The 23,122-nt window shown below is 38.4% G+C and overlaps 1 protein-coding gene across 4 annotated transcripts in view; it reads left to right on the forward strand.

Moving 5' to 3' along the window:
* Positions 1–23,122, forward strand: part of RNGTT (RNA guanylyltransferase and 5'-phosphatase) — a 188,265-nt gene that overhangs the window by 142,128 nt on the left and 23,015 nt on the right. For 3 of the 4 annotated variants that reach the window (XM_031611103.2, XM_090136022.1, XM_031611104.2), the window contains one exon: positions 10,225–10,291. In XM_031611103.2, the coding sequence (XP_031466963.2) occupies positions 10,225–10,291 (67 nt within the window). Of the gene's footprint in view, positions 1–10,224; positions 10,292–10,574; positions 10,742–23,122 lie in introns of those variants that run through there. The other variant, XM_090136023.1, reaches the window with a different exon arrangement.

Genomic DNA, 23,122 nt, shown 5'->3' on the forward strand with positions numbered 1-23,122 from the left:
GGCAGAGTGGGAGAGGTTACACCTGGATAAGATCAGCCCATCATAGCTCTCCTGCCAAAGTACGGTCTTTCAGCGGTAACATCTTGTGTTAAAATGGCTGCATATATCCATTTCCAGCTCTGCTGCAGTGATTTAGTGTTAAGTTCTGTGGTTTTTTGTTTTTGTTTTTCACTGACAAACAGAAAGGCCAAGGACAAAGGAATGTCAAATCCTTACATAGAAAAAAGTTCACTGGGCTTCAGAGTTGAGCCTCAGAATGTTGGAGAGTGAGAGAGAGAAGAGAATTCTAGTTGCCAGGTTTATATACATTATGATACATTCCTTAATTAATCCTAAGGAATTGATTTAATTCTCTAATTCGTATGTGGAGGAGCACATATTTTTCACTGCAGAGGAGAGTAATATTAAGATTATGTGGGTGACTGTAAATACGGCATTAGCTTCCTCTCAAAGTGATGAACTTTGCAATTTAGCTAAAGTTGCCTGCCTTTGCTCCGTGACTTGCTTCATCAGCAGACTTTCTCTGTTCATGACTTTTTCACATTTCTAATAAATATATTAAACAGTCTGTTACGCAAATTGAATAGTTACTTGGCCTTTGCCGAGATGAAAACTGACCATTTATTCTGCCTCTCCGGTCTCTTAATCAAGGTTTGATCCGTAATAGTAAGTAGCCTTTTCCATATAAGAGTACTTACTGTCTAGTTTTATTTTTTTTTTAATAGTAAATTACTGTGAGAGGCTGTAACAGAAGCCTTTTGGCTGTCTGAATCGATTATGCCAGTGTGGTGCCTCTCCTGTCCCCCACTCCTTTTTAAGCACTCTTTCATTAAGATGATCAAAAGAGAAGCAGATGCAGCCACAGTGTGAGGGCAGGGGATGTGCAACCTTGTCGGCAGTGCAGTCAGACATAGCCAAGGTGGGCATGCTGAACAAAGCTGAGCTAAAGGGCACGACTCCAAGAAGGCTGCAGAAATTAGCCCATTTAGATGCTAGATTGATGTTGGTTTCTTTGCTTGTTACTAGTGATTCAGGCCCTTCATATTAAGAAATGTCGGAAAGCTTGGATTAATTGCATCTGGGATTGGTGGTTTATTTCACCTAGATTATCAAATTATCCTTAGAGCATTTTTTTAGTATCTCTATTTCTGCATTTTGGTAAGTTAAAAACTGTAGTGTCCCTGGCTTGGTGGTGTTTTTGTTTGTTTTTCAGTGGGAACAAACAAATCAGCAGCTTTTCAGCAGTGTCTCTTTCTTAGTAGCTCCTTCTGTTTTCACTTGATCAAGTGAATCTCACATTTTTTACAGGATTTGTACTTGGATATGCTTGAGATTTTGTCACCTTTATCTCCATTATTTCTCCTAGTTTTTATTAGAAGTCTGTTATTCTTAAGTAGCTCCTGAGACACTTGAGATGTCTTTATTTTGACTTTGGAATATATTGAAATTTCCTATTGCAGAATTTAGCACTGCGGTGTCAGTTTTTAACCAAAGTCTGTGTTGAATCTGGTAGTGTTGTGATCTCTGTTAAAAGATGGCCAGGCTGAAAGAACGCTCTGGAATAAACTAGGAAGTTTATTTGCACTGCTGCAGCATGATCCGCTGCTGAGATACGTGTCTGCTCTTGTGCAAGATGTGGATCAGTGTGGGCAGAGCCGCTACACTGCACAGGAAGTCTTTCAGCAAGTTGGGAATAGTTCCTAACTCTGTCCTATATTTCATGAGATGAGAGGCATAATATTCAGTAAGAAAAATTGAGGTTTACCATCAGAAATAGATTCTATTAGTGAAATCTCTCAGACTATGTAATAACCTCCCAAAGGAAAAGGCAAGCAGCCTCATTTTTCAGATAATTTATGGCCAGCGTGGCCAAATTGCTCATTATACTACAGGGAGTAATGGTGGAGGAATGGGCATGATTATTTAATGGGTACTTTTTGTTTCTATTTACTGGTCTTTTCTACTTTTTATGGATAACTTATCAAAATGCTTCTTTATGTGATTTGCTTGCAAGGCAAAGCTTGGACAAACATTAAAATATAATCAACAGTAGGCATAAGTGCAGCAAGCAAAAAGAAGGGCTTTTGGAAATGTTGGATGTTATGCTTTTATTCTCCCTGTCTCTAGCAAAGCATTCAAATACAATCTCACCCCAAACAAAATAAAACTTAAAAAAAAATCAAGAAAGAGTAATGCTTATTAAGGTCTCCTAAATCAATGTAAACCTTGATATTGTTCTGTTTATTCTTTTTGATCATGATAACAGGATAACTTACAGACCATTATCTCAAATATGAGGTCACTGTTCTGCCGTTTCAGGCTCTGTAAATGTCATTTTTATTGGGTTTGGTACGTAGCAGTGGTGAGGTTGTTCAGTGGCAGTATGCCTTTCAGGGTTCAGTCACTTCCTAGATTACTGCCATCAATAGTCAATGACAGACAGTGATTTACTGTAGGTAGTGATGTAATTCCTTGAAGCCTTTCAAGTGGTAAGCATAGGAGCTCTTCCTATGAAGGGCTATTAACATGTAACATTGATATTTTTGCCTAAGTTGCATTTAGTTCAGAAAGCAGCATGGGTATTAATACAACTAATAGCCTACACTGTTGGAATTCCATAGTGGGAAAAGCTGAGGCTGTTGAATTCATTTCTGAGTTGAGCTACCCACTGCATTTTTTTCCCTATGAATATTGCTTTGATATTATGTTAATTGCTGTCACCATTAGCTTGGCTTGGGATATTCTGCAAGTTCTGAAATTGTACAGTGAAACGATCGTGCTTAAATTCCCCTGGGGGTTTTCTTGCGGAGATGAATTTGACATTGTAAAATTATTTACAATCTCCCTTTTTTTTTTTTTTTTTAACACATGCATCCCTTCCCAACCTTTTTCTTCTCTGAGTCCAAACACAATTATTTTGTACCTTTACTGTGCAACTAGCTGTGTTTAGTGCCTTCTCTAGATACCTCATAGGTGGTTGTTTTTTTGGTATATGTACTCTGATTTGAGGGAAAATGTCCTAAATTGAATATACAATCTATTTGTCTGCTATTTCCCAGGAGGATTACATTGAAATGGCTTATACTTGTCCGTCAAAATTTTCCTCTTCGTGCATGAGTGATGAGTAAAAAAAAATTGTGTCAGAATATTTCCATTACCTAAAAAAGGGATTTCATAAATGCACTGTAGAGTGCTGGGAAAAGCTCTTCTGTCTTGTATGTGAAGCCCCTGCTTTTCCATTGTCAGTATTCTGCATGTGAGATACATTACTGCTTAAATGAACTCTCAATAAGTATACTTCATACTCTCAATGGCATTTTATACATTTCAAGCAACATTAGATGCACACTGTTTGCTAACCAAATATGCATCTCAGTTGAAATTCACAAGCTTATGCATGCACTGATACTGGCCTTTTTCAGATTTTTATTGGATCCTTTTATATGCACTTCTATATCTTAAAAAATCTAGTGGTATATTTTCACTATGCTATTGTTATGCTAGTCTATGAAATAAAATACTAAAATAATTATTTTCTAAGTTGAATGAAGTTAATTCTATACAGTATCACAGATGCTTTTCTGATTATTTTTTTCTTGCAATTTCTTCAATTTATTATTCCAAGAGTTGAAAAGCAATGAGGAATGTTTGTCCTAAGGAAGAAGCAAACTATAGTTGCAGTACTGCCATAATAGAATACAAGTTACAGTTTAATAAACTTTAAAAAACTGCTTCTCTTTCCATGGTTAAGGTACTGCAGCACAATGTACTATTTTCCCTCACAGTTCAAGTGAACACAGGATAAATACAGAATATTTGTTAACAAGACATTAGCAGGGCTGTGTGAATATGGCATCCTTTCTGCTGTGCCATTATGCTTTATTTATTCTTGTGTCACAGTATGCAGTAATGATGCTCTGTCTTTGTATAAAGGAATACCCAATTTGTAAACTTATGTAAAAGTTACCTTTATCTTCAAAGATATATATCAAAGTCATTCAAATAATGTTTGAAAATACATTTATTGAACTTGTAGTGATGTTCCTTCTGTTCTCAGGGCAGTTGTTCATTTTTAATTTTAACTTACAGCAGTCATTCCTGCCTGAAATGTGAAAATGCATCAAGAAAGATTTTTATATGTAGTTAAAAGCATACACAGAGCATAGCGATGGATTTTTTTTTTTTTGCTCATGATGGAGAAGGCATACTTTAAAATGAAATGTGAAGTCTTTTGGATAATAACTAATATTAACCTTCCATTATATAGTTATTTTAAATGTGGAGGTTCAGCATGAGAAAGCAGCCATGGTGATTTTCCTAAAATTGTATTTGACTGTCCAATTTATATTTTAAGCAGTTTTTTTTTTTCCCCATTCCAGCCTTAATCATTCACTAATGCATATGCAGAGAGGATCCTAGCAATAAAGATACGGATGTGCACAAGGGTCAGCAGCACTGCTGTCAGGATTGGTTTTTCATTCGGTTTTGCTTCACACCTAATGCACACTTGATACACATCTTTTCAGGACTGAAATCTTTTTACCAGTGAACTCTGTGAAGACTGTAAATGTCTTTTGGCAGCATGTGCAGGATGAAGTTGTTAGGTCAGACCGTCAGACACACTTAGCCACTTGGTACTGCTTCTGGCTGCAAAATGGAATTAGTGCGTGCATCTTAACCCTGTTGTCTCATCAGTGGAGTCCATATTCCTGTTAATCATATCTGCTAGGGTGAAGTCTCTTCCTTGCAGACCCCAGAAATGTTTGAGGTATTGTTCTGCCATTCTCATCAGCCAGAAAATGCCCTCTCTGTCCTGAAGAGACTTCTTTCCAGGAGCAGATCAGATCACACCTATAGATGCTGCCCCTGGTCCCTCGATGACAGCAGTGAATTCCAGCTATACCGGCACTGGAAGTGCAAACAAATATGTGTAGCATGTAGCTGAGTTTCAGAAGTTTCTGCAGTCTTGGGTACTCTCAAATAGTTGTCTGATTGTACAATATAAGAAAGCCATGTTAGATCCAACAGAGCTTTGCTGGTACGCTGTAGCGCTTAACAAGAGAGAGAAAAGAATAGAATGCATAAGACCATTGCTCATCTGAAGTCAGGCTTTTTGGTGTTTGCAAGAGCTAGTGAAAAGAGCAAGCAACAGTCAAGAACAAAACCAGAGAAACTGAATCTAGTGACTTATGTGAAATAATGAACTACTCATCAACCACAATGTCCATGAAGTTGAATTTGAGAATTGCCAAACAGAGATGCTACTACAAGACACCATTTGATAAATTGCTCTAAGTTCTTGGATTTTGATGAGAGTTATTTTTGAAATATAAGGAAGAAGTTGCATTTTCTCTTTCAGAGGGATAGTGAATAACTGAAGCATGGCTGCAGGCGGCTCTGCATGCTTTCTGCTGCCTGTTTCACGCAGCTTTTCATCTTGGAAAAAACAAATGTCTCAAGCCTGCTCATTTTTCATTGTTTTCTCGCAGCACTCCCCACCCTTCTGCTGCCATTTCCCTTACATCTCCTCAGCCCCTCTACTGCACACGGTGCATTTTTCACACCCTGCCTCCCACTCCCACCCTGTCTGACCTGTGTGCTGCTGGCTGGTGCCACACATCTCAGCACTGCGTTCCTGCATGATAACACTATGATCTTGCAACAGAGCAAGCACAGGAGCTGCTGCCTCGCACAGGAGCAAGTTACCGCGTTCAGCTCGCCTGCCGTAACTCGCTGCTGTGAGAGGCAGCGGCTCCTGGTTCCCCTTGCTCCCCTACCTCTGTGCGTGCCCCTGTGCGGAAGCCTCCCACGCTGCATAGTCCAGAGGGAATCTCACAGGTGGTTCATGTATGAACTGGTCAGATGTATTCAGATCGATGTGTTGTGTGGCCCCGTTAGGTGGTCAGAGCAGCCTTGCAGTACGACAGGCGGCCCTGAGGGTTCTCCTCCTGCTCAAGCCATGTCCTTGAGGCCACGCTGCCAGTAAGATGTAGGGACTATTTGATGCCAACTTTCTGCCTTTGCGCAGTGCTACTTGGTGGCTGAAGCATTTGTATGGCAGTGAGATGTGCCTGAGTCTTTGCTGAGAATATCTTGAAGCAGCCACTTCATCCTATCTGACAGCTATTGCTGAGTTACCAGAATAGACACGCAGAGAAGTGAATGCAGTCAGGCTTCATTGAAATGGGCTATCCTGATTAAGTTCCTTGCCAAGGGCCCAAGGGTTTCCATCGCCAAAGGCAGTGGGATGTCCCAGCTGGGACAAGGACATGGGACTGTCCCAGCTCCCAGGTCAGTTGTGCTCAGGAGAGTGAATTCTTGGTCACTCAGTCCCTGTGCTCTCATAGCCATAACCCATCTAGCTTTCCCCTCTCTTCCAGTACTTTCCAGTCCAGAGGGCTGCCTTGTCATGTTCTTATGTCTCTCATTATTAGTCTTGTTTGCCAGATTCCCTGCTGCCTTACTCTTCCTCATTCTAAGTTTCCTCTCACCCAGCCCTTAATCTTGTGCCATATTTATTCGCATTTTACCCCCCTTCTACTGCCACCTCCTTTTTGTATTTCTGTGCTTGACCATACCCACTCCTGCAGTCACCATCCCTTGCAGACTGCCTCCTGCAGCTGGGATTTTGAAAATGGCTATTCTTTTGGTCATAGAAAAGGGCCAAATCTAGGATGTTGAATGTAGAAAAGAAGGCATTTGGCAGTGTTTTCTTGGTACTAGGAAAGTCTTTATGACTTTGATATTACAGTGCCCAAAATCAGAAATGATTGGTCCCAATAATTTTTTGTTATGATGTTTTGTAATGCTACAGCCCTGATAGGCATGTCTAGGGAGATGGTTGCTCAATTTGGTGTATGGGAAGGAGTATGGGGATTATAGTTTTATGCGTGGACAGTTTGTCCTAAAGAAGTACTGCTCCTTGGAGTGTTGTTTCCTACCTTGGTTCTGTTTTTTTTTTTTTTTATTACTTATGGGGGGAAAAAAAAAGAAAAATCGTATTGGTAATGAATTGAATGAAATATGCTACAAATAAAATATGTTGCAATCTATAAACAAATACGATTAGTTTAGAGAACTTTGGATATTACTACGTATTTTAAACTGTAAGTACTTATATGTGAAATGCCTGTAGGCATTTGCATTTTTTATGATTGTTTCTCATAATTTTAAGGTAATTATTTGGATGTGAAATTCAAACATGACAATTGCATTGTGAAACCATCACCACTATTTCATAGGTTGGTGTTGATTTCAGTCAATGCTATCAGCTGCTGGCAAGGCTTGAGTACTGTCAGTGGGGGTTTGGAGTACAGAATTGTGCAAATGTGAAATTAGGTAAGAAACAGACTATTTAAATTTTAAGAAGACATTGTCATGAGAAAACATTCAAGTGCTTATAACTAACCCTGACCACTGTTGAAAGTCTTTGAAGGTAAATGTTGCTTAACTTAAAAGGGTCATTAGTTGAGAGCATTAAGAGAGAATATCCGTATCAATTTACACATGTTGAAGTTTCATGGTATAATGTTAATTTTAAGTAATTTAAATATATTTTCAGTGTGATGGGAGAGGTGAGAATTGACACATGCTCCTCTGCCTCACTGATCTCCTCACTGGCACACGGTTTCTTTAATTCCTTCCCTGGAGGCAGCTGAGGCATAGAGAGCACTCCTGCCATAGTTTGGCTTGTCTAGAGCTTCAGCAGCAACTCTTGTTGCAGCCCACCTGTCTCTGCATGCTGCTGTGTGAGTTCCTGAAATAAGGAAATTGTGCTGGCCAGAATCACTCTGAAGTAAAAGAATTTATACTAGTCATGAAATTGAGATTTATTTTTTTTTTTTGATTGCTCAAGCTGTTTGGTGGGGAGAGGAGGAGCTCAGAATATTTCAGGATGTGAAATTATGACCATATTGGGATGCTGATTTCAACTATGAGAGCTTTGAATGTACAATATGGGTAGCAAATTAAGTAGCATAGACAGCAATGCTGTCTTTGGGAAAGACCAGTCTTAAGGTTCCTTCAATGTTCATTACTTAAAAATAAAGCTATCCTAAAGACTCAGCTTTGTAATGATCCTTTCTGATAAAGCAAGGATCATGAAGACTGACCAAGTGAGAATAATTAACTGTCTATCTTTTCTTTTTTTTTTTTTAGGTTCCTTATTAGAAATGCAGCTGGCAATTTTTTATTTTATTTTTTTTTATTCTTTTGCCTGACAAAAATTATATGCAGTTCTTTTTAAGGTGCTTTAAGCTGCCTCTCTCTAACATGGTTACATACCGTGTATTCTTTTCATGGATTCTCTTTTAACCTTTTCTACTAATTACTTCCCATATGTTTCTTTTAATTTAGAAAAGCCTTAAATATTTTCTGAATTTGCTTTATACTCCTAGGAGGTTTGATCAATACACTGACTTTTTCGACTCCAGAGACCTGTGTTCCAAATGAATTTAATTTATTGTGGGTAAAAGTGAATTTGACATATTCATCCTGACTTTGTTTCAGTACTGCAGATCCATTGCAAATCAGTAAAGCTCTTTCAGCCTGAGCCAGGTGTGTTGATGAACAGAGTGAGAAAACTACTTACCTGTGTGTACTGTGACTGCTTTGCTCTGTTCCTTTCTACTCTTTCCTTCCTTTGAGTATCTCTATCAACAGGTATATTTCTGTATACATAATCCAATTACAAGAGAAATTTGACGATGATACATAACTTGACACCACTTCTTACTTATGGTATTAAATACTTGAATGTTTTGACTTTGCCATTTTGTTGAGTTCTAATAATTCTCACTGTTGGTGAGCCAGTTTGAGGTCATGTACATTGCCATCAGAACTGGAAAGAATCAAAATCATACTATGAGGCATTTGTTGTGTATTGAAGGTCAAAACAATTACTTGCTGCTATCAAAGTTTCTGTTTTCTTTTGTTTTTAAAAATAGAGCTGGAGATGGTGAGAAATTGGTTGGAAAAGACAACCAGAGTATATATAGAAAGAGCATGTAATTCACTGTGAATTACAGGTGTGTATGTGTGTGTATATATATATATATATATATGCATCATATGTATACTTAAAATATAAATTTTCTAAGAGATGCGTTCGAAGTCACACTTGACCAAAACAATGCATACACCCTTATTTAATTACTGACAATCTCTAGGTAGGTGGAGGGAGAGAATTTAGACTGTGTGAGGTCTTCTTATTAAAGGGAACAGAATATAAAATCAAACAAAAAAAATGCTTAATAGCAAGCACTATATGAAAACTTGGCACTACTGATGAATATGATGAATGTCCTTTTTAATCAAACCAAAAACCATTTCAGTGTTCTGAAGTCAAAGAATTTTCCTTAAAGATGTCTGTCTACATCAGCATAATGCTTCTGGAGCCTCTTACCTGAAGGGGATGAGTTCTTTGCCTTTGTTTAGCAAGGGGGATGTAGTGATTGCCCAGCCTGCCCATCTCATACAACTTTAGCCGACTGCCTTCCTACAGCAGTGGTCTTTTTTCCCTGTTCTTTAAAGTTGCTTCCTTTGGGTATTTGGAGCTGGTGTAGTAAAAATTCTGACTTGTCCAATAACTGCAGAAATCAGGCTAACGTATTCAGAAGCACCAACATTTCTTTGAGTCAACTTATCCTACCATTCCTCTGAATCATGGTAGTACACATAATGACCCTAAAAAGTTGAAGAGAACAATCAGCACAAACTACGTCTGACACTTTCTATTTAGAAAGCCATTACACAATATAACAGAGATTCTCTATTATTTCTCTTCTAGTAGTGATGCTTTCATATCACTGTGAATGCTTTTATTTGTCCTGATCTGGTTGACTCTTAAGCCTACTGCTCTGGGTGCGTGTTTATTCGTCTGGCGGTATTGTTGTGTCTAAGGTATCTAATAAATAGAAATGGGGGACACTTGCCATTTTTGTGTCTTATTGAGTGACATTCATCACAAAGGAGTCTGTGAAATTATTCTGTTGAAGGGTTTTTTGGACAAGAAAAAGCAAGCTACCAATCAATGAACATGGTACAATGCACGGCACATCTTTCGTTTTTGTACTGGTTCACATAGGATTGTGTAATCGTGTTTGCAGAGGTAGCTCTTGCCATTGCAACAAGCCTGGTCCCTTTGCTAGAGTTCAGTAACAACTGTTGAAGATGCGAAAAGCTTATGGATGTAAAGCTTAAAATATTTTTTTCCTTTTCTTTTAGGCTTCTCACCCAGAATGTTGGTCTTCTTTACGTTGGAAACTTTGACAGACCTTTTGCACAGATTAAGGTAGGACTAACAAGTAGGGCGGAGAGGCTTTTTTAGCTAATTCAGTTCTGTGTATTTTATTCTGAATGCTTCAAGTCTCAATTTAGAAAACTTAAAGTGTATCAATGCAATTCCAGCAAAAGTAATTGGAAATAGTGCATTTTTTTGTTGTTGTTTGCAATATTCTGGGTTTGTTTCTAGTTATATTTGCGTACTTTTCAAAGAAGTTTAGTTTTTCCAGTAGTCTTTTGATTAATTTTAATTCTGGTTTAGTTATCAGAACCAAAATGTTCTTTTTTTTTAGGTTACCTTATCAGTGACATTTCAAAACAAAACCATATTTAGAACTCTGTAATTCTTCAGGTAAACCTTGACAAGGGAGATACTGAAGTAAAAAGCACAGATTGTTTTCCCGGAGTTACTGGATTTGTTATTAAAAGATCATAAATTGCTGGAAAATCATTTGTCTTTTATGTCAGTTTCTTTGATTTTAGTTGAACTATAGTAGTTTAACATTTCTAATTATCAGTTGCCAATTAGTTATCATCATGTCACCTGCAAACAAAAATGTCTTACAAAAATATATGCATTGATTTTTGGTGAGTGTCATTGGGATTTCACTTAGGACAAAGAAAGCTAGACATCAGCATGTCATTCTTTACAATGGGATGTGGAAATGCAGTGTTTGTTTTGGAATGCTGAAATGTTCTGAACGATACCTGTAATTATTATATATCTGCGCTCTTGGCAACATTGAATCCTCCAGGGTGTTCATTTTCTTCTTTCTCTCAATTTTAAAAGCCTTACTCTTGTTTTACATCAAAATGAAACTTAATTTCTAAAACTCAAATGTGTTGCTGCGCCATCCCTAATTATATTACTAAAGAACAGTATTCCCAACTGTACCTAGCAAATACTTGCTTTTTCTACCTAGAACCTTTGTACTGTTTTCAAATGGCTTCAAAAGAACAGATACTTGCTTTTCATCTTCCCAGTACCAACATATATATATTATTCAGCTTGGTTAATAATCAAACAATTTAAGATCTTTCTGGCACAATACCTTGCATTGCAAGAAATTTCATCCCAAAAAAGCTTGTATATTTTTGGTGATAACAATTCATAATCATGCCTCCTGAAATGCTTTGTGTAAGTAAATAAAATGTACAAACATATAAAGAATCATAGAATTATAGAATCACAAGATTGGAAAGGACCTACAAGATCATCTAGTCCAACTGTCCTCCCATTACTATTGCTACCACAAGCTACTAAACCATATATCTGGAATACAGAATGATACCCTGGAATTCTGAACTCACATGGTCTGCAAGACTAAATGTAATCTCCTTGTTGTCTTTATGATTGAGGATGATCTGTTTTAATAAATTACACCTCTATAAACAATGCCTCTGGGTAACATGGCAATTGCCCACCCAGTGAAGATCACTCCTCCTTTGAGATGTATGTCATTTTTGTCATCAGTGTGGAGGCTGCCATTAGGTTCCATCTCTTTATTGTGGTCTTGGTATTATTGATAAGACCCTATATTTCTATAAACATTTAAGGAGTGTGAAGAGGCCTAAGGGGCCTAATGATTATTTTGTTTTTACTGAGCATTAGAGCTGGCCCCACTCAGTGCTATCTTTTAGGAGATGCTTCCCTCAGTTTCCTTTCCCAGGGATAATCAGGGAGCTTAACCTTGCCTTGAATGACTGATGGTAGGTGTACTCCAAGATTTGGCTGCATTTCATTTCTGGTTACTATGCACATCTGATTGCTAGCCTGAGGAGAGGAGGCAGAGCCTGTACTGCCAGACAGCAATGGAAAATTTTCATCCTTCCACTGAAAAATGAGTGTTGTGCATGGGACAGGATCAAACTGCAGGACTGAGTGCAATAACAGAACAAATACAAAGTATGCATTCAATTTCCTGTGCTTTGCATTCACGGGCTTTGCTGCTGCAAGTTGCAGCTGCATGTTTGTGCAGGTTCTTTGGACCTTCCTCTCTGAACATTCTTTAGTGATTATCCACTAAATTTCCAGCATACAAAGCCTTACTATCACCATGAGTCATAGTATTATTTTGTTTCTTTTAAACCCATTGCCTAATAATTTGATTTTTTTTCACCCTTACATCAGTAGAGGGTGAGCAGTCATTCTCTATTCACAACTTTATCCACTTTCATATAATACCAATCTTGCATATGCCGAGCTACAAAGAGTTAATCTATTTAATTGCTCCATGTATCCAAGCATTCAGTATCTCCACTGAACACTCTTTACACCTGTTATATCCTCTTGCATTTTTACTCTTGCCTCCTATAATGTAGAGATTGGCTCAGTGTTCAAGATATACGTACAGTAATGTTTTCCTTAATATTTGCTGTTCATAGTGTATATGTGGTACAGTGCTTGATAAATATCTGATGTAAATTTAATTTGAATATGCTAATATTAGACCTTCTAGTTTATATTGCTGCTGTGCTCTCATTTTAAATGTTAAATTTGCCAAAGAATTGGCAGTCTGGATATTCGAAATAACTTTCAGTTACCACCTAGGGAAAACAAACCTTATTATCCACTAAATGAGTGTAGATTATATATAGGCATATTTAAATAGCTAACTCCACATGGCTGTAATCTCTCAAAAATAATGCTTATTTCTGGAGCTATAGGTGTATATATGGGCATATATTTGCACACCACTGCTTAGTTTCTTTTTTAGAAATAAAGGTAATCTTGAAGTAGCAAGCTCCTTTGTCTCAGAGTAATCTCTTCCGTGGTTCTCAATTAGGAAATGATGCACAGTTAACAAGAACAATAAACTTTTTAAATTGAGACTCCTATCTGATCCCCTGGAGATTCCTAGAAAATGTCAGCTGCCTGACAGCAGAGGAATTGATGCAACTTCTTAGAGATCTTCAGCACCAATAGCAAGGAGTAATGATTCACATTAAGAACTGGTATTGCTAAAGAAAATTTATGTATTCTGAAGGTATGCCATAGTCTTCTGGAACTGTTGGCACACTGCTGCTAATGATCTCATCAGTTAAAGGAACTGTGAACCAAACTTTGTCATGGAACATATATAAGGCAGAATCTTGGTAACCTTTTTAGTTTAGATATGTGATAAATTGGTCTCTCTTGTTACATAAATGACCCACTTGCAAAGATCCGAACTGTTGAGGTCTTCTTTTAAGATATGGCATTACTTGCCAAACATGTGCATTAAGGAATGCCCCAAACCACTACATTCCTCTGTCAGTAAAGATTTATTACTCAAAGTGAGCCATTATTTTACAGCATTACTTCTAATGCATTTTTAGTGCGCTTTCAGTAGGATGAATAGGAATGTTATCAGGTCTTTGAAATATTCATAATAAACATATAAACTGCCACGTTAGTCCTCATAAATTCATGTTTCAATTTATGTACATTTAAAAAACTGCAGAGAAAAGCTCCTTATCAAAGTGTACATTTGCAATAGCAAACAAGTTTTGATTTTCCAGAACTATACAGGACGGTGATTGTGCAGTGTCTTTGATGATGAAGACTGTGGATGGCAAGTCTGGGAAAAGATTCTGCAATACTGATGTCTCTTCTCGAGATTATTATTCTATGTCTTTCTTCCTCATATGCAGTAATTCATTAATATTTATATATATTAATATTTATAATGTTTCTGAGACATAGATGAACTGGTAAGATTAACTGAAATTACCTATCTTCCTCCTCCTGTCTTGCTTTCACTGATGTCAGTGGTAGTGCTTGATAGATGTTTGATCTCTGTGCTTCATTATACAAAAGGAATGAGAAACATTCTCTCCTGAAGTTTTTGAACTCTGTATCTGCTAGTGGTTAGATTAGAAGAAATGGAAAAAAGAGTGTTTTCCTGGCTAGAGGGACCTGCGTCGAATTTTTCTTCTCCAGTAATTTAATATTCTGTACCTGTTCATAGATGTTAAAGATTTTGTGTGTTGCCACTTTGAACAGAGTTCAGGATGCAGAATCTTTAAGTTACTGCAGTAAGTTTATGATCGCTCTTGTTCTGGACTAACAGTGAGTTTCGGTATGCTCAGTAGCTCATAAAAATGATGGCTATTCTGGTTAGCTGGTGATGAATTAGTGATTTGAAAGTCAAATACGCTTCAGCAATGAAGTCTCGCTTTATTTCCACAGGACTGCTCTTTAACGATGTGTTGAAGGAATTGATTTCATGTAGGGTAGTTCTTATAATTGTTTTTTGTTTCTAAATTAAATTATTTTAATTTACTGCTTAAATATAGCATTGGTTCAAAGGTGTTATAGAACAGTTTCACAATACATTTGCTTACTTTTTTTAACCTTTAACCATTTAAGTAGCTATCTTGGTAGTTGCTGTCATATATGTCTGCATTTATGATTTCCACCTTTCTTTGGATCTTAAGTGGTTATGTTTATTAAATATCTCTTAGAAAAACAGATTTTATGAAGTTTTGTGTAGGTGCGACTGTCTTGATCAGTAAAATAAAGTCTTGACATTAGTTGGCTGGCAGACTTTGTTAAATCTATTTTCATTGGCTATTGTTTGTATTCTTTTGGTAAGAATGAAGTTAAGCAAGAAAATATATCATGCAAATGTTGTGTTTAATAGAAGCTACTAATTTCATTGTTCAGCATACATAACAGCCACCTGCAAAGTGTTTTAAGCCTGTTTCCAGAATGAGAAGTCTTCATTACATACATGATCTGTTGCTTTTGAAACAGAATTTGTTCAGTGAGGTCAAAACAAAAGCTTAGTTATGCTCTAACCTGTAATTATAAATTCCGTGATATTGTTTCATCAATTTATTAGGATTGAAAGTTTTTGTAGATCAGTTCCTAGTTGCTTCTAGGATGAGGGGAGGCTGTTCAGTACATTGTGTTCTCCATTATTAATCAGTAATGAAGCTTCTGACAGCCTTTACTGTAGCGCTAATGACTAGTTTCATGTTGTGTTCTTAACACATTTAATTACCATTTAAATAAAGATTAATTACTGCCCTTTTATTTTTAGTATTTTAAGAGTAGCTATTAAAAAGTTGCATAATAAATACTACTTTGTTCAAAATAGAATTGTTCTATTTAATAGAATATACTTAATGATTACAAGAGTACTTTGGAAAGAGTACTTTGGAAATAGTGTTCTTACTATTTTGTTTCTATGCTGTATGCGCAGTGGAAAATTCCTGAAAGTTTAAAGTTTGCTTATGAGGAATTTGCTGCTGTGGTTAAAGCAGTCTTTCTGTTGAGCAAAAATCAAGCTCTGTACTCTGATCTGCAGCTCTGTAGCCATTACCTGTGATTTTATTAAACCTGAGAACAGTATTGCTGATTGCTGAGGTTGCTAAACTTACCGCCCACACTCCGGGACTGCACTTTGATTCTAAGCTATTATTTGTCCAACTGTGTTATTTTCCCTCAGCAAATATGCTTTTAACTTAGAACATGAGGAAGCAGAGCAGAGTCCTACCAGGCAGAGGCCCTGTAGTGGGTAATTGCCCCAGAATAATTTCACTGATCACATCTAAACCAGTAGACCCTCCGGATACAAATCTACCCACTTTTACTTTTAGAAATTTTTGGAGACCTGTAACTAGCGGTGTTCCCCAGGGGTCGGTGCTGGGTCCTGTCTTGTTCAACATCTTCATCAATGACCTTGATGAGGGGGTAGTGGCCACCCTCAGCAAGTTTGCTGATGATACGAAGTTGGGAGGATTGGCTGACACACCCGAAAGCTGTGCTGCCATTCAGCGAGACCTGGACAGGCTGGAGAGCTGGGCAGTAAGAAACCAGATGAGGTTTAACAAAAGCAAGTGTAGAGTCTTGCACCTAGGGAGGAATAATTGCACGCACCGGTACAGGTTGGGGGATGACCTGCTGGAGAGGAGCTCTGTGGAGAGGGACCTGGGTGTCCTGGTGGACAACAAGTTGGCCATGAGCCAGCAGTGTGCCCTTGTGGCCAAAAAAGCCAATGGCACTCTGGGGTGCATTAAAAAGAGCATGGCCAGCAGGTCCAGGGAGGTGATCCTCCCCCTCTACTCTGCCCTGGTAAGGCCTCATCTGGAGTACTGTGTCCAGTTCTGGGCTCCCCAGTACAAAAAAGACAGGGATCTCTTGGAAAGAGTCCAGTGGAGAGCCACAAAGATGGTGAAGGGCCTGGAGCATCTCCCCTATGAAGAAAGGCTAAGTGAACTGGGTCTGTTTAGCCTTGAGAAGAGAAGACTGAGAGGGGACTTGATCCAGGTCTATAAATATCTAAGGTGTGGGGAGCAAAGTGGCGAGGCCAGACTCTTTTCAGCAGTGTGCGGAGACAGGACAAGGGGAAATGGCCAGAAACTGGAGCATAGGAAGTTCTGCACAAATGTGCACAAGAACTTCTTTATGGTGAGGGTGACGGAGCACTGGAACAGGCTGCCCAAGGAGGTTGTGGAGTCTCCTTCTCTGGAGATATTCAAGACCCGCCTGGACGCCTACCTGTGCGACCTGGTGTAGGGATCCTGCTTTGGCAGGGGGGTTGGACTCGATGATCTCTGGAGGTCCCTTCCAACCCCTACGATTCTGTGATTCTGTGAAATGCATTCAGCTTATCAGAGAATTTATGGGCCGGTTGGCCCTTCTCAAGACATAGGGGATGAAATCATGTCTAAGAAGCAGGTTGGACCTCACTTATGACTCCTCCAGCAAGATAAATCTCTGCAAGTGATTACTGAAGGAAATGGCCACAGTTTACAAAAGTAGTGTTTTTGAAAAAGAGAGCGCAAAAACATGAATTGGTGAAAGAAATGCTTTTTGTAGACCACTACTTAAGTTATAAGAAGCTGGTAGCTTTTTCACTGAAGCTGGCATGTCTTTCTTCCTGGATGATAATGACACCTACTACCAATTGGTGATCTCAAAGCTGAATGTCTGCTGCTCTCTCATCTGATCACAAAGTACAGTCATGGAGCTCATTGTTTGAATACAGCTCTTCAGAGTCTTTGCAGCTTAAGAGCAGGGTTGGTCCAACTTTCTCCATCCACTCAATTGCTATCCTGATTTATCTCCCATCATCAATGCACTATGTATGGTCTTTCTGCAAAATACATGTAAAACATTTCTTTCTGTCCCTGCTGACAGGCAGAAACAGCATACTGGTGCTCCAGTTACACAAAGCTCTACTTGTTGGACTTTCCTAAATATTAACAGAGATTCTTGCTTTTGTGAGTACAGCTAGTGAAGACATAAACTGAGTGTTGCTTCTGCTGCTGATCTCCTCTTTGTATTTCTTGTCCTGTTTATGTGAAAAGAAATGCAACTGAGTAAAACATAGGGATATCATGCCTTCAGCATGAAGAAAATAGTGGCTTACCTGGTAGTATCTTTGCAGTTCTCTTGACATCATTATCCAGAAAATGTCAATACAGTTTAACCATTGTTTTCAGTGATTAGGGGGTTCCTGGAGCATGGTGTTCTGTTGGGTTGGCAGCACAGTGCTGGTGGAGCTGCTCCACGACCAATCTTGAGAAGATGCTTAGTTAATATTAATAGTTTTATTGATGATTTTACTGTGGTTGAGGATTTATGTACTGACGATGACAGTTCGATGGCAGGAAAAAGATGAAAGAGAACCAGCACAGGAAAGACTGACTGAGCTTTGGCTGTAGGTTATAAAATAGGACAGAACATAACAAAAGCTCAAATGTGCAGGCACAGAAACAAGCACATCTGCCATCTTCTGAAGCTTCCTTATTTAATGGTGATGTGTCTCAGAAAAAAAACAACAGTGTTTGTAGGAGAAATGGGTTGGGTGCAACCATGAAAAAGGCAGACACAGCCCTAGAACCTCTGGAGAAATACATTCCTGAGGAAAAGGAAGCTTTTACCAGTCTGTGGATGGTTCTGGTTGATCACACTGAAGACAAATTATTTCAAACTGAAAGTGACAGTTACTGGGTTGAGCAAAGGCATGTAAAATAAAACAAAATAGTGGTAAGTTCTTTGCTTACCTTACAAGATGCAGTGTAAGAGAAAGATTGTTTCATCTCCAAATATATTAGCAGAATTAGCATGGGCAATGAGGGGTATATTGATGGGAGAAAATGATTTTTTAAACTATAGCAAAGTAATAGTAAAGATCAAAAGGGTTTTCCCTGACAGAAGTAATTTTATTCTGAAAACTGAACATTCAGCTTCCACTAGGAACAGGCAGTGTTAAGGAGTATAACAATTATATGATTCAATGATTCTGAAAGAGGAAGGTAAAACTGATAATCTGAGTTGCTATGTTTCATTAAACATAGTCATTCTGAATCAAAACACCTATGATAAAACTGTGCCATCTTCTACTTTAATTCAAACTATATCTTTAGGATAGTCATAAATATTAATAAATATAATAAATATTAATACATATTTATTACTGTTAATAGTATCCAAACAGAACTGGTGGCTCTAATATTTCATAGGGTTTTGTGGGACACTACAGCAGTTTTTTTTTCACATTCTCTTGATGGAAAGGGAACTCACTCTAAGCATTGCTGGAGTTGGCATTGTTGCAAGTTGAGAAGCCAAGGAATTCTTTCTTCCTTATTTTGTTTCTTTCTCAGCAACATCGTATATTTGTGTGTTATGCAGAAGTCTATAAATGGGAACACCAACACTTAAAAAGTAGGACTGATAATCAGGAAATCTGAAGTGAATTTCTCAGTGAGAAGCTTTGTTCCTCATGTTTATTGGTACAAAAAGGTGATGTGCAGTTTCCTCATGGGATTTCCTATATTGTTGAGATCATGCCTTCTGGTGCCTGAACCCGTCCTCCTTTTCTGCTCAATCCTCTCCTCTGCACAGATTTTACATAAAGGGCTGTGTCAAATTCAACATCTTAGTTTTATTCTGCAAGGTACTCTCATAGAATCGTAGAATCACCAAGGTTGGAAAAGACCTCCCAGATCATGCAATCCAACTGTCTTCACAGTATTCTCACAGTTTTCTCACATATTCTCCTGCGGAAGCTGGCTGCCCGTGGTCTGGACAGGTATGCCCTTCTTTGGGTAAGGAGCTGACTAGAGGGCCATGTCCAACAGGTAGTGGTTAATAGAGTTAAGTCCAGCTGGCGACCTGTTTCAAGTGGTGTCCCCCAGAGGTTGGTACTGGGGCCCATCTTGTTTAATATCTTTACTGATGACCCAGATAAGGGATAGAGTGTACCCTCAGTAAGTTTGCAGATGACACCAAGCTGGGAGGTGGTGTGGATCTGCCTGAGGCTAGGGAGGCCCTTCAGAGGGATCTAGATAAGCTGGATCTCTGGGCTGAGGTGAATGGGATGAAGTTCAACAAGGCCAAGTGCCGGGTCCTGCACTTTGGCCACACCAACCTCATAGCAGCGCTGTAGGCTTGGAGACGAGTGGTTTAGTTTGTGGTAGCAATGGTAATGAGAAGACGGTTGGACTGGATGATCTTACAGGTCGTTTCCAACCTTGTGATTCTGTGTTTCTATGATTCTCCTGTCACTAGTATTTCCCATTAAACCATGTCCCTCAGTACAACATCTGAACAGAACACCTCCAGGGGCAGTAATTCCACTACCTTTCTGGGCAGCCCTTTCCAGTATCTCTTGAAAAACTTTGGAGTTTTTTCTGACATCCAACCTGAACCTCCCTTGGTGCAACTTGACGCCATTCCCTCTAGTCCTGTTGCTAGTTATGTGGGAGAAGAAGCTGACTCCCACCTCACCACAACTTTCCTTCAGGTAGTTGCAGAGAGCAATAAGGTCTCCCCTGAATCTCCTCTTCTCCAGACAAAAAATCCCAGTTCCCTTTGCCACTCCTCATAAGACTGCTGTGGGATATATGAAAAGTTATCTGATACAGGATTTTGGGCTGTGTTTGCTGTCCTTAGAAATGCAAGTTAATTCTCTGCAGCAATAGAATTTTCAGGAGGGCAGGTTAGCATTTGGAGTGATCCCCACAGAACCTGGAGTGATAATGCATCTCACTGTCTTCTTTCCTTTGACTTGGTCTCTTAAGCAATAATGTGAATGTATTCATTAACAAAATTCTGGACTAGTGACAGCAGTAAGAAAAACCAGAAAGTAGCAAACTGCCCTAAGTGCTCAGTTGGTAGCTATGAAGATGAGGGAGGTGCTGGAGAAGAGAGTTCACTGAACTAATTGAAAGTTAGAAAATGTTGTAAGGTGCTGGCAAGAAATCATCCTCTACTGATTTCTAAGTTCTGTGTTTGTTAAAGGTAGCAAATTTAGCTGCCTTTTGAAAAGAGGCTCCTTTTGAACTATTACTAAGAAAGTTAATTAAGAAACAAAAAGTCTCTGTACCTTCTTTCACTTCACTACATCTTGACATTCTGTGCTGGCAGCTTTTCTCAAAGGTAGATGCTAATGGTTAGGGGTTAGGAGTCCTGTGTGTTCTTCTAGTCCCTGTGTAGAGTCCTAAGTCCCACCTGGGAATGATAGACGCTAATAATGTAAATTAATATACTTTGTGTGTGTGTTTATAGTACGCACAAATGCCAGCATACAGTGGGCACATTTACTCTCTCTATATGCATTGCAACATAGTAAAAAATATTAACTAACAGTAAGCTTGGGAACTGGTGATGTAAACAGAGAAAGAATACCAACTAAGAAATCTGCATGAGCATTGTGAAAATGAAGTGGTGATTTTGTATGCTGCCACAGTTGTTGTCCATAAGAACAAAATGTTAATGAGCTATAATTTTACAAATTCACTGTGTTCTCCTGGATCAGACAGTCCCCGTTTTGCTTTTTCTCATGATTATGCCCATGAATTCAGTTAACAAATTTGTTCTTTCTGAAGTCTGGAGTGTTCCATAGAAGTTCACAGAATTAAGAAGATTACCTCTGCAGTTTTCTGTTGTTACTGCCAGTAAGATAGAATAATTGATGCTTTGTTTTGGACTGTCGGGTTGTTGTTTTTTTTGGACGTCTTTTGTTACATCAGCTTGTAGTCGTTTTTTTAGAAAATCAATCCAAGTTTTTTCTTGCTAAGCATAGGATAATTTAAGACTTCTGGAAAGGTTAAAATAATAATGAATTGATTGTAGATTATATATTTTTAAGCTTTCTATTTACTTCTATATCAACTGTTTAAGAAAAAAAAAATCAAGTGCTTTTAATGAGTATTGTAAAAATTGAACACATTGCAAATTTTAAAGCCTTCTATTTCTTGTGATTTCTTTCCTAGTCACAGAAAATTAGTATGATAATGCCTCATTTCTCTAAAAGCTTAGAAAAACAAGTGCTGACAAAGGAAGCTCATGAAATTTAAGAGAAGCGAGATGCTGGTTTTGCTATTGGGACAGAGATCTCCCTGGCCTTTCCATGCAGCAGCTCTCCAGGAAAGGGCCTTAGGGTCCTGGCAGCAAACAAAGTTAAAGATCAACCATAGCCTGGCGTGTGTTAGCTACAGCCTAGCTGTCACATCAGGCATTTTTAAGACCACAACTGAATGCTGCTCTGGCATCCTCAGTGCAAGAGGCAGGGGTTGTGAGGAAGGATCAGTCATCTGCTGTATTTGGAAAGGCTAAAGAAGGTGGGTCTGATTGGTCTGAAGAAGAGAAGACAATAGGGTGGTTGAATTGCTGTCTTCTATCACTTCAAGTGAGGTTTCAGAAAAAAACAGGTGAACAGACATCTCAGATCTGCACAGTGAAGCAGAAGAGGAAAAATTCCAGTTGGATATGTGGGAAACAATGTCAGAGTGAGGTTGTTTGGGCACAGCAGTAGCAGGTTGCCCAGAGAGATTGTGAGGTGGAGATTTTCAGAATTTAATTGGAAAAGACCTTGAGCAGCCTGGCTCATCCTTGAATTGCCTTGAGCAAGAGTTTGGACTAGATGGGTTGGTGGAAGTCCTATCTAACCTGAATTTATCTGGTTTCTGCCATTGTATAGTAAAGGCAGTCAGCACTGTGAAGTACAGCTGGTTCTCAAAGATATATAAAACTGCATCATATATTGTGTTCATCAGGAAATTGTACAGTTGGATGCTTCAGAGCCTCCGCTGTTGCTGATTGAATACAGCTTAATTTCAGTCAGTAATATTAATATTCAGTGTACCAGTTAGTTCTTCCTCCCTATCTTTTCCCATGGCTGCAACCTTACTGCATTATTCAACACTTTCAATACTCCACTCTCAGTATCTTTTATTTATTTACTTATTTCCTGTTAAATGTTTACTTTTGTAAATGGCCGATTTCCTCATAATACCAAAAATATGGGAAGACGTCTTTCTTTCCAGTAAGGCCTAGGATTGCATTACTTTCCAGGGATTTGAGTCCTCTTTCAGAAAACATTTCTTGCCACTAAAATATTTATTTAGAAGAATGGTTTGTTGTTGTTTTTTTTTTCCTTTGAAGTCATTTTGCAGCAGTTTTCATGTAATGAGACAGTATGGATTTTTTTTAATGGAGTGTATGGTATATATTGAGAATAAAATGCCATTGTTGGCTTAAACTAAACATCTGTGAGTGTAACAAACTGAGAAACACTAGAGTTTTCAGGAATGTCTATTAAATGTAAGACGCTTATAGATTATTCTGAGTCATTTATTCAAATTTAAAGAGAGCGAAGAAGAAAATCAACAAAACTGAATATGTGAATTGCAAAGGTTCAGAGTAACAGATTAAAAGAGGAAGCTAAGCATTAGGAAAGCTAACTTCCAGCTCTTCAGAGTTAGTCAGCAAAATACCCAGAGAAACTGTCCTCATGGATAAGGGTGCAGAGCAGATCTGGCAAATCTTTAAGTAACTTTCCTTAGCATGCAAGAGCTCTCCATCCCCAAGTGTAGCAAGTGTAGCAAGTCAGGAAATGAAGGC

This window comes from Phasianus colchicus, chromosome 2 (assembly GCF_987193195.1).
Source record: "Phasianus colchicus chromosome 2, bPhaCol1.hap1.1, whole genome shotgun sequence".
NCBI lineage: Eukaryota > Metazoa > Chordata > Aves > Galliformes > Phasianidae > Phasianus > Phasianus colchicus.